This window comes from Solanum pennellii, chromosome 12, assembly GCF_001406875.1.
Source record: "Solanum pennellii chromosome 12, SPENNV200".
NCBI lineage: Eukaryota > Viridiplantae > Streptophyta > Magnoliopsida > Solanales > Solanaceae > Solanum > Solanum pennellii.
Window position 1 is genome coordinate 34,095,194 of NC_028648.1, and position 12,667 is coordinate 34,107,860.

Sequence of the window (12,667 nt, forward strand, 5' to 3'; positions counted from 1 at the left end):
CCAATAACAGAAAAATCATCCATAAAAACTTTAATAGTATCTTCCACCATGTCGAAGAATATCGACATCATACATCTCTAAAATATGGCGGGTGCATTGCACAACCCAAATTGCATTCTCTTGAAAGCAAAGCTCCCATATGAACAAGTGAAGGTGGTTTTATCTTGATCTTCGAATGCAATAGAAATCTGATTATACCCAGAATATCCATCAAGAAAACAGTATCACCCTTTTCCAGCAAGTCTATCCAACATCTAATCCATGAAGACCATAGGAAAATTGTCTTTTTCGGTCCATGCATTTAATTTACGGTAATCCATGCACACCCTCCATCCAGTAACCGGTCTCATTGGAACAAGTTCATTTTTCTCATTGGGGACCACAGTCATTCCCCCTTTCTTAGGTACACACTGAACAAGGCATACCCAACAACTATCGGCGATCGGATATATTACTCCGGCGTCCAACCATTTAATGATTTCTTTCTTCACGACCTCTTGCATAGGTGGATTTAAGTGTCTCTGGTACTCAATACTTGGCTTATGATCGGGCGTGAGTTTGATTTTATAAGAACAAATACCAGGAGGGATCTCAATAATGTCCGCAATAGTCCACCCAATAGCTCTTTTGAACCTTTTTAGCACTTTTACCAAACTCTCAACTTGTTGTTCATTCAGGTCTGATGCAATGATTACCGGAAAAGTGTCACGATTCCCTAAGAATTCATACCCGAGATGAGGTGGGAGAGCTTTTAGTTTTAACTTTGGAGCCTCCTCTATAGATGGTTTTGCGGGTGGAGACTCACGATTCTTCATGTCTAACTCATATTTCTTCGGTTTAAACCGAACATCACCACGATCAATAGCCACGACTAATGACCCATACTCTTCAATGCAATCGTTATCAAAATTCATTATTACCGCCGCTAAAGCTTCTACACGTACACGTTCTTCTATTTTCATCTCGGATGACTTACCAACTTTGTAAGATATAACAGATACCGATTGGAGCTCACCACTCTGCTTCATGGACCTACAAAAGTTGAAGGTCACTTCTTCATTGTTCAACCGAAATTTCATCTACCCCTTTTCTATATCAACTAAGGCTCTACCCATAGCAAGGAATGGTATCCCAAGAATAATAGGCACTTCAAAATGGACTTCACAATCAAGAATAACAAAATCTGCCGGAAATACGAATGACTCCACTTTTACTAGCACATCGTGGAGTATCTCTATAGGCCTTTTTACTGTTTGATAGGCCATCAGTAGCCGCATCGCAGTGGGATGTGGATCACCCAAACCCAACTTCTTGTAAATCGAGAGAGGCATGAGATTTATGATTGCTCCCAGATCACATAATGCTTTCGCAAAATGTAATAACCCGATTACACAAGGAATAGTAAACGCACCCGGATCTTCTTTCTTTTGTGCCAGAGATTTTGTAGCAATAGCAGTACAATGCTGCATTCTATCATCATCCTCAAAAGTGACCGATCTTTTCTTTGTTACCAGATCTTTCATACACTTGGCATAGACAGACATTTGTTCTAAAGCTTCTACCAAAGGGACAATGATAGAAAGTTGCTTCAACATTATTATAAAACGCCGATATTTACCATCCTCGATCTTTTTCACTAATCTTTGAGGAAATGGGGGTGGTGGTCTAGGCATGGGAGTTACCTTTTTAGGCACTTCAGCATCTTTTATAGTGTTATTTTCTACTTCACCACTAACCTCTACCACTTTATCATTATCTTGTATCACCTTTTCCTCATTAGACAAAATAGGTGGGTCAATGGTTTGCTTACCACCGCGAGTAGTGATTGCCATACAGTGTCCATCATTTTTTGGATTTGGACAGTGTTGCTAGGAAGAGTGCCCGGTTGCTGTGTGTTCACGTCACAGATAATTGGGCCATTTGTAAATCAAAGTGCTTAATGGATATTGCATGTGGATCGACTTTCTGCCCAATACCCGCTAAATCACTCCTCAACTCTTTAGTGTTCTCATCACTTGCATCGAACCTCTTCATCATTTTGTGCAACATATCCTCAACTCGCGCCATACTACCTCCACCATCCCTAGGTGCAACTTCACGATTTTTAGAAGGAACATAGGGTCCATTCCTATCATTTCTGTTACTATAGTTACCCTGTTGAAGTTGTTGTCGCGGTTGTAATTTCCATCTCGGACCTAATTACCCTCACGGTTATACCATAGATTCGACCTTGGTTTCCATGACCTTGGTGCCAATTCTCCTGGTTTGAGCCTTGGGAACTCGGTCGGAAACCCCCCGTCTGCTTATTTACCGCATAGGAATCCTCTACATAATAGCATTCATCATTTGGTGGTGGTGGTTTAGAAAAGTAGTTAACTGCATTTATCTTTTCTGCACCCCCAGTGATATGTTTTAATACCAACCCAAGCTCAGTTCTCATCTGACCCATCTCTTCACGAATCTCATCTATGGGTGGGTTGTGAGTGGATTTTACTGCGAAGGTATTTCTCCTAGTATCTGACTTCCTAGTACTCCAAGCTTTATTGTTCCGGGAGATTTTCTCTGACTTTTCAGCAATCTCGGCATAAGTACACTCCCCATAAGAACCACCCGCTATAGTATCCAATACCGCTTTATTATTATCGTCTTGTCCCCGATAGAAGTATTCCTTCATTAACTCATCATCTTTGCGGTGATTGGGGACGCTTCTTAAAAATGAAGTGAATCTATCCCAAGAACTGCTAACTGACTCTCCTGGTAGTTACACAAAGTTGTTCACTCTATCTTTGTGATTTAGTTTCTTGGAGACCGTGTAGTAACGTGCTAAGAAAACGTCCCATAGGTTGTTCCAAGTGAAAATTGAGTTATAAGGGAGCTTAGTGAACCAAATAGCAGCCTCTCCCGTCAGTGAGAGAGGAAATACTCTTAGCCCTATTACATCCAAATCCAAATCAGACCTTCCTACACAACTTTTACACACTGCCCTTACCTTAGCTATATGGGCATGTGGGTCCTCTGAAGGTAGCCCTGAAAACAAACCTCTAGCAGTGAGCATTTGCATCATACTACTAGTTACCACAAAGGTGTGGCCTTGTGGTAGAGGGGGCAAGAAAAGTGGCCCATCAGAGTCTGCAATATTATCATAACCTCTATAGTATTCTTGACGGCGTGGAGCGGAATTTTGTCCCCTTTGTTGATTTTCACCAGGATCATCGGGTAGTAACTGACCATCAACATCAACTGGAGCTGGGATGTTCTATTTTGGATCATCATCGTTAATACTCAAGTTTCGTTTCATATTGCGTAGTGTACGCTCTAATTCGTGGTCGTAGGGAAACAAGGGTTCTCTTCCTCTCCGTTTATTTGGCATACAAGTAAGTTAGTTCTGCAAGAATCAAAAATAATAGAAAAGTAAAATTAAGAAAATATTGACAACTTTAGTAATAAGTTTAAGTTAATCTAAAAGCTACTTTCCTCGACAGCGGTGCCAAAATTTGATACGCTCAAACTTACTTCTGCGTTCATCTTTGGATAGGTTTCCTGCAAATAAGGAGAAACTTGCATAAAAATCAATACAGAAAGGAATTGGACACACACTAAACTTAAGGAAAAAACATTAAAAATACCGTGAAACCACAGTACATCACTTAGTTAAAACATAACTATAAGAAATCAGTTAAAAAATTCAAGTGAAGAAAAAAAGATTACATGTAACTAGGAATATCCATTACTAACTATTTGATTAAAATCTCACTAGAAAAAGTCAATAGAAAAAAGTTTATAATCCCTATCTACCTCATGTCACTAATGGTCAGTATTTTCTTTTCCGCTATATCATCTGTAGGAATTAATTAGTTATTCAGTATAAGTTACCTAGTCATATCTTATTCAAAGGGAATAAGGTTGTCTATTTTATGGCATTACTTGTGGAAACTGAAACTAAATTGTTGTCTCGCTAGATATAAGTTTTATAAGAACGATATTAAGCCTTTTACGACAGAATTTATGGATTCTGAGCTAAACTTTTACCTTGGCTTGCACGGGAGGATCTATGTAGACCATAAGAGGTGTCACCTCACCCAATGATCTCTGTTGAAATTCTATAAATACATGCATATGAAGTGTGGCATACTTAGAAACAATGATACTTGTGGTGCAAGTGGTTAAAACTAATGGTTACTACCTTAGGGATACAAGTACAAGCTTTGATGTGTGGGTTGTATTTTCTTAAACCCTGTTTTATCATTTTCCTCTGTTGGTTGGCATTAGAGTTGTCAAAAAGGTCAGCCCAGCTCCATCCGGTCCAAGCCTCGCGGCCAACGAATTTTATAGGCTAGGGTGGGTTGGCCCTTCATTTGGAAGTGCTTGAAAATGTTCAAGTCAACCCAACCCTAGAAGAGCTGCACGCTAGATAGGCTAGCCCTTTTTATCGTTTCAAACTTAAATTCAATGACATCAATGAGAAAATTTTCAAATCAAATATGGTAATAACGGTATTGTTTCAATAACACTAGCAAAATATCTAGTCAGATTAAGATATATATAGGATACTAGATACGCGAGATACATGTATCTGGTGTGATGCATCCCAAATATGCTATAAATCTAAGAGAGTGGCAAGCAAGATGAAAGGGAGGCGACAGGGGCGGAGCCACCTAATAGTAAGATTGTTCATCTTAACATCCTTCGACGAAAAATTATATGATTTATACATGATTAAATATATTTTTTATGAATAATGGTAGATGTTGAACCCCCTTTATCTACTTCGTGTCTCTATTTCTACAAATTTTAAACTCACTTGTTGGAAATTCTAGATCCGCCACTAGGCGGTAAGGGCACGGGATTTGTCAATGTATCCTAGATACATGCAGATTTATTTAGATAGAGTGTATCTAGAACAAATTAGACCTAATTTGAGTAAATATATCATGAGATACATGTATCAGGACACACAAAAATTTGGTAAGATTCGTACCATTACAACATAACGTGCATCTAAGTAATTAGCTTATAATAGTCAAATTTCTTTAAGTTATCCTTAAACAAATAGTTTCGGACAATGGGCCGACCCCTATCCTACCCCGACCAAGCCTCAAGGGCCAAGGGCTTATATAGATCAGGCTTATAAGCCTAGTTTTAAATGGGTTTGAAAAATTCTTTCCCAACACTACTCCAATAATGGGTTGTGTTGGGCCAGACCCTTGGACTAAGCCCATTTTGACAGCTCTAGCAGACATAAATTTTCTAAAATTAAGAGGAATGACTTGTATTATATTATGATATGAAAATATAAACTCACTTTAAATGAAAATTATATATTGTTTAATCAAATCGTTCCTTTTATATCAATTTTATCAAAGTACAAAATACTAAACCTTTCAGTATATTTTTATATATACTTTGTGTTTACCCCATTAATTCTTAGCCTATATTAGATTTAAAAAATTGAATAAAATATTATGTAAAACGTTATCGACAAATAACAATAATAGACTATAGGTTTTTTTTATAAGAAAACTATTAAATACGATTTGTGGGGAAAAAATATATATAACAGAAAGACAAAATAAACAAATGCCTTCCTAACTTATTATCGAATTCTCAACTATACACTTCTACTTTGCGAGGATCCATTTACCCCCCCCCCCCCAAAAAAAAACATTTTTAAAAAAATATATATACAACCCTAAAACTAGACAACTATATTGTCAACATGTAGTGATGCACACATCCTTCAGCTGTTCTTTTAAATTATTTATATTTATTTACTTTTCTCTTTATTCTTTTTCCATTAATTACAAAAATTTTATACTCTTTTTATTCATCCTTCTTCTTCTTCTTCTTTTTATCTTTTGTTTTCATTCCCTTCTTCCAAATCATGCATCCACGAAAAAGTTCAAAGATATTTTTATTATCATTTTCCCATCACTTTATAGCATCCTTTACTCACCTTGACAAACTTGATTACTTATCTCTTTTCTTTTTCTAATTTTCTTATTATGTTATTTCTTTATCTCTGTGACACCAAATTTATAATATTTTATTTACGAATTGTTGATGGTTAATTTTTTGTCTTCACCAAACAACAATAGAGATTAAAGATAAGATGTCATGGTTGATGTATGTTACTGACCCAAAATCAGTGAGAAGGTAGATTAATGGTGTTGACATTTTGAACTGTTGAGATTGATAAAAATGAAAAAAAGTTGGATGATGACCCAGATCATATACCCGAAACTCATGTTTAGTTTTATTTATGAAATTCATGATCGAAAATATCTATTTTATAGTAATAATTTTTTTCATTAATTGGAATTCTCCAATAATTTATAAAAAAATCAATAATAGAATGAATTTTTGTGATAAAAGTTTTTTAATAAATCTTTTTTTGTTTTTGTTCTTTTTCTCCTATCTTTATTCATATGTATTTTTTTTGTCTTTACTCTGTAAAAAAAAATTTTGAAATCAACTTGTGAAAACTGTCTTACTGGAAAGATTACGCCTAAACCCTTTGGAAAGGCCAAAAGAGTCGAGTTTTCACATCAGTTAATTTATTATGATATTTGTGGTAATGAATGTGAGGGCAAGATCCGGTGCTACATACTTCATTACATTTTTTGATGATTTCACACGCTTTGGTTATGTATTTGATTTCTCATAAATCTGAAGCACTTGATTGTTTTAAAAGATATATGAATGAAGTTGAAAGTCAACTAGATAAAATCATAAAGGTTTTAAGAACTGATCGAGGAAGTGAATATTTGTCAAAACAATTTAAAGAATTATGTACTAAAAAGGGTATTATCACATAATTAGCTACTACTTATACACTCTAACAAAATAGTGTAGCTGAAAGAAGGAATAGAACATTATTAGACATGACTAGGTCAATGATGACACCAAAAAATTTATATATCTCTTTATGGGGAGATGCATTATTGATTGCGGCCCACATATTGAATCGAGTGCCTTCTAAATTAGAATCTTCCACTCCTTATGAACTCTAGACTAGTCATAAAACAAACTTCAATTATATACGACCGTGGGTCGTGCATCATATATTAAAGATTGTTTTGGTGAGTTTTGTAAACTAACTCCAAAAAGAAAGAAATGCATCTTTTTAAGGTACTCTGAACGCCTCAAATGGTAAGAGTTCATTGATGAATCAAAGGCCAAAAGTATCACTGAAATTATATTGCAACATGTCAAATTATTTGGAAAATGATTTTCCCAAAAAGAGGGTGAGATAGATAAAGGTATCCCATCTACAAAATGTTGAATTCAGACGACCAGTTAATATATACTTGATAACTTAAATAATCAAGAAATGATTCCTAGTCCAAGTGAGACTTATGATTCCCGAAATCCTATGGAGGAATCTAAATTTGAATTATGTAAGAGTACAAGAAAAGGTGTACCTGAATGATTTTATGATATTGAGGATTATGTTTTCTTAGTATCCCCTATAGAATTGGATGAACCTATTTTGTAATTGAGGTCTCATCAAGCCTTAAAAGGGATGAATGGCTAAAAGTGATGAATGAATAATTCGTGTCCGTGAAAATTAAAAAATTCTGGGATCTACTCAAACTTTCTAAGGAATGTAAAGCTAAGCGGAATAAATGGATTTTCAAAGTTAAATGTAAATCATATGGATCAATAGAAATACAAAGCATAATTGGTTGCATAAGATTTTACTCTAGAGGTTGGAATAGACTATGAGGAAACATTTTCACCAATTGTAAAGTTTGCCTCCATACGGTTCCTTTTATCTATTGTTGCACGTTTATATCTAGAATTACACCAAATGGATGTGAAGATAATTTTTCTTGATGGAGAATTAAATGAGGAAATCTACATGAAATAGTTAGTAGGTTTCGTTGTTAAAGAGCAAGAAAAGAAAGTTTATAATTGAAAAGATCAATTTATGGCCTAAAGCAATCTTCAAGAGAGTGGTACCTGAGATTTTTTTAAGGAGGTGATGTCATTTGATTTCACCATTATCGATGAAGACCATTGCATCTATGTGAAAAAGTTCAATGGAAAATTTTTAATTCTTTCTCCTTACGTAGATGATGTTTTATTAGCTACAAATAATTAGAAGTACATGAAAACTGTCAAGTCAAGGATTTTAAATCATTTGATATGAAAGATATGGGTGAAAAACACAATATATAAAGTCTTAAGATATCCAAAGAGACCAGTCCAAGAAATTATTGAGTTTATATCAAGAAACTTATATTAAGAAAATATTGGAACATTTTCGAATGAATAGTTACAAAACCATGGATACTCCTATACCAAGGGGTGAAACTTTAAGCCTTGAAATGTTTCTAAAGACTAAAAAAGAAAAGGAAGACATGGCTTCAGTTTTTTATTCGAGTGCTCTTAAGAGTTTGATGTATGTTATGATGTGTACTCGCACAGACATTTGTTATGCCTTGAGTTTCGTTAGGAGGTATCAATCCTGTCGTGGAAGAGATTATTGGATAGCAGTAAAGAGAATATTCGGATACTTGAAGGGAACTGCGGATCATATACTATGTTATAGTGGATCTGATTCATTCATAAGAGGTTATACAGATGTCATTTGGGCTGGTAACCTATATAATATAAAATCAACATAAGGTTATATATCTTACTAAATGGTGGTTCTGTTTCATGGAAAAATAAGAAGCAAACTTGCATAACTCTTTCAACCATGGAATTTGAATTCGTGGTTTGTGCATCAACAATACAAGAAACGGTCTAGTTAATGAGATTCTTTTAATAGTTAAGTAATGCAATAAGGGTACGTCTCGTGATTTATATCATTATAGTCAAGCGGCTCTCGCGTACACAAAGAATCCTAAGTATTCATGCCCCGAGGTTACCCCTTTTGACGTAAACACGGGACTTAGCATCACGAATGACCCCAAATTAACCCTAAAGTTGACATATCACAAGCATACTAAAAGATAACTAAATAAAACATACTATGCGTAAGTGAAAAAGATAAATACTTGTAATGTGTGGGATACCATAAAACGATCTGATTATATATTATTCTATGAGTTTAGTGTTACTGAACAATCACTCAAGTACTAAAGTTGAATGTAATACTATGTTTGAAAAGCCTCTAACTGACTAGAGTTGGGTCACGCCTCGAGCCTACACCCTGTACGTGGCCGACACTCGATGACCATTGGCCTCGACGGCACCCGTGGCCTTTCTTAGGTAGACAATAATCAATACTATATGTTCAAAGAACTGAACTAAATTGCATAATATGATAACTGGAATGTATTAAAGATTTAACATGCAACTTGGCCAAAATGTTAACCAAAGTCTTTAACATAGAATGAAAATTTAAAGACTACTGAACTACTAATTGTCTATATAGCCTCTATACTAGCTGAGATGGATGTGGAGAAAAAACCCACAACAACAGATTGAAATAACTAGAAAGCAGTAAAAGATGTCCTCTGGAGTTCAAGGAGTTTCACCAAATGACTCTGGAGTTCTCAACTTGATGAAAGGTGCGTCGGGTATCGATCCTCGTTACCTCGGTCTGCATCATGATACGATGCAGGCAAATTATCATAAGTACATTGAATGTATGAGTATGCGATTTGGACTGCTTACACAACTTAAGCATTAAAAGAGTAAGGAGAAATACTTATCTTGGCTAATTCACTCGTGAATCTTAACGTGCTTGGCGAATTCTTAACTTTTCTCCCTTTCCTTCTTCTTTTCTCTCTTATCCAAGCCCTAAGCGTGATTTTTATTTTCCAAAACTTATTTAAGACTTTTTTTACCTCAATAAACCCCTAAAACGAAATATGAAATTAATTGGTGAAAAGACTAGTTTTCCCTTCCTTAAATCCGGATTTGGACTTTCCTTCCTTTGACAACCCAACTTCCGATAGGCATATCTCCCTCCTACGATATCAAAAATGCGCAAACTTGGTGGCGTTAGAAAGATATATCCAAGGTATTTCCAACCATAGCAATAACTACCTCTAAATAATCATGATCTAAAAGTTATGGCCATTTTGAAATTACCAAAACTCACTTTCTTAATAGGAAATTTTTCAGAGTTCTCATTTCTTTCCAAAGATTAATATTTTAGTTTCTTAGCTTATTATTAGTCATGTCAAATTGTGAGATGTTACAATAACTCTCCCTTGGGAAAATTCGTCCTTGACTGAGATTTCTTTTACTAAACTAAGGATAGTATTATCAAGTTCAATACTCAGGAAACAAAAGCAAGTAACCACATGCTTACTCATAGTTTATAAAGTACTTAAAAGAGAATTAGTATATTGATTAGCATTCTCTACGGATTCAAAGAGATGTGTATATCTCTTTCTCATATCCTATTCTGCTTTCAAAGTCGCTTCTTCAACAAATTGGTTCATCCAAAGGACCTTGACTAATATAACCTCTTTTGTTGTCAAATTACGAACTTGGCGAACTAAAATCTAAACCGGAATATCCTCGTAGGATAAGATATCCTTAATCCCCACATTTTCAGTTGGTACAGTCAATGAAGGATAGCCCATGCACTTCTTCAACATAGAGATGTGAAACACTGGATGAACTGCTTCCAACTTTTGTGGTATCTCTAACTCATAAGCTACATTACCAATCTTTTTGGCTATGTGATAAGGTCCAATATATCGGGGACTAAGTTTCCCCTTCTTACCAAACCTCATAACACCCTTCATGGGTGAAACCTTCAAGTATACCCAATAATCCACTTCAAACTTCAACGGCCTTATCCTAACATCTGTGTAGGATTTTTGACAACTCTGCTTCGTTTTCAATCTCTCTTGAATCACCTTCACCTTTTATATAACTTGGTGAACTAGATCTGGTCCTATAAATCTACTTCACCAACTTCGAACCACCCAATAGGAGATTTGCATCTTCTCCCATAAAGGGCATATGGAGCCAACTGGATGCTAGAATTATAACTTTTGTTGTAAGCGAACTCGATGAGAGGGAGGTGATCATCCCAATTCCCCTTGAGATCAATCACACAAGGCCTCTACATATATTATAAGTTCTTGATAGTGTGATTCACTTGCGCATCCGTTTGAGGATGAAATGCAGTGCTCAAGTTCACCTTTGAACCCAAACCTTTTTAAAAAGATTCCAGAACAGTGTAGTAAATTGTCAAGCTCTATTTGAAATGATCAAAACTGGGACTCCATGAAGTCTCACCACCTCCTGAATATATAATTTTACATAATCCTTTGACAAATGAGTAGTCTTTACCGCCAAAGTGGGTTAATTTTGTCATTCTATCGACAATCACCCAAATTGAATCATTCTACCTGCGAGACATTGGTAACCCAATGATGAAGTTCATATTTATCATCTCACACTTCCATTCCGGAAGTTCTATATTCTGAGACAAACCTTTAGGCCTTTGGTGATCTACTTTAACTTGTTGGCAATTTGGGCACTTGGAAACAAATTCGACAATGCCATTCTTCATACTATTCCACAAATATATTTCTCTCAAATTGCGGTACATCTTTGTGGAACCCGGATGAATGAAATATATGGAGCTATGAGCTTCCTCCATGATCCTCTCTTGAATTCCATCCATAGATACACGCAATCTACCTTGATATCTTAACACACCATCTCCCCCTTGTTCAAAAGCTAATACTCTTTGCTTATGAACATTTGCCTTCAATTCAAGTGAAATTGGATCTTGGTCTTAATTCTCTTTCACTTCTAACACTAATGATAACTCATCCTCATTTTTCACCATAATTCCTTCTTTTGTGGAATCCATGAGTCGGACTCCTAAGCGTGCAAGTCTATGCACTTCTTTTTCTAGTTCCTTTTTCTCTTCCCCATGATGGGCGGTACTACCTATAAACAACTTGATTAAGTCATAAGCAACAACATTAGCCTTAACTGGGTTGCAAAGAATACTCATGGCATAATCTTTGAGTAATTCTAACCACCTCCTTTTTCTGAGATTAAGCTCTCTCTGAGTGAACACATATTGTAGGCTCTTATGATAAGTGAAGACATCCACATGAACACCATATAGATAGTGACGCCATATTTTCAAGGCAAAACTACAGCAGCCAACTCTAAGTCATGGGTTGGATAACTCTTCTCATGAACTTCCAACTGTTTGGAGGCATAAGATACAACTTTAACATTCTACATTAGAACACAATCCAAACAACCTCTTGATTCATCACAGTATATTAAAAAACCCTCTAGTAAGGTCAAAACTAGGACAGTAGTCAAATTTTTTTTCAATTACTGAAGTTTCTCTCACAAGCCTCAGGCCATTGAAACATAACTATCTTCTGAATCAACTCGTCAAAGGAAATGAGATAGATAGAAAAACCCTCAACAAACCTTTTATAGTAGCCAACCAAACCCAGAAACTCCTTGTATCTGTTGGGGACGTGGGTCTAGGCCAACATCTTTTGTGTATCAACTTTAATCCCATCATCAAAAACTATGTGGCCGAATAATGCCACAGACAAGCCGAAACTCACAATTTCAGAACTTAGCATATAATACCTTATCTTTCAAACTCTGAAGGACTATTCTAAAGTGAGTAGCATGATCTTCTTCCTTCCTTGAATATATTAGTATGTCAGCAATGAAGACGATAAAATATATATATATATATATATATATA

General features: G+C 35.6%; 1 protein-coding gene across 1 annotated transcript in view; it reads left to right on the forward strand.

Moving 5' to 3' along the window:
* Window positions 1-9,460: 9,460 nt before the first annotated feature.
* Window positions 9,461-12,667, forward strand: part of LOC107006200 (heat shock factor protein HSF8-like) — a 38,603-nt gene continuing 35,396 nt past the window's right edge. The window contains exon 1 of the mRNA XM_027913778.1: window positions 9,461-9,588. Within this exon, the coding sequence (XP_027769579.1) occupies window positions 9,461-9,588 (128 nt within the window). The remainder of the gene's footprint in view (window positions 9,589-12,667) is intronic.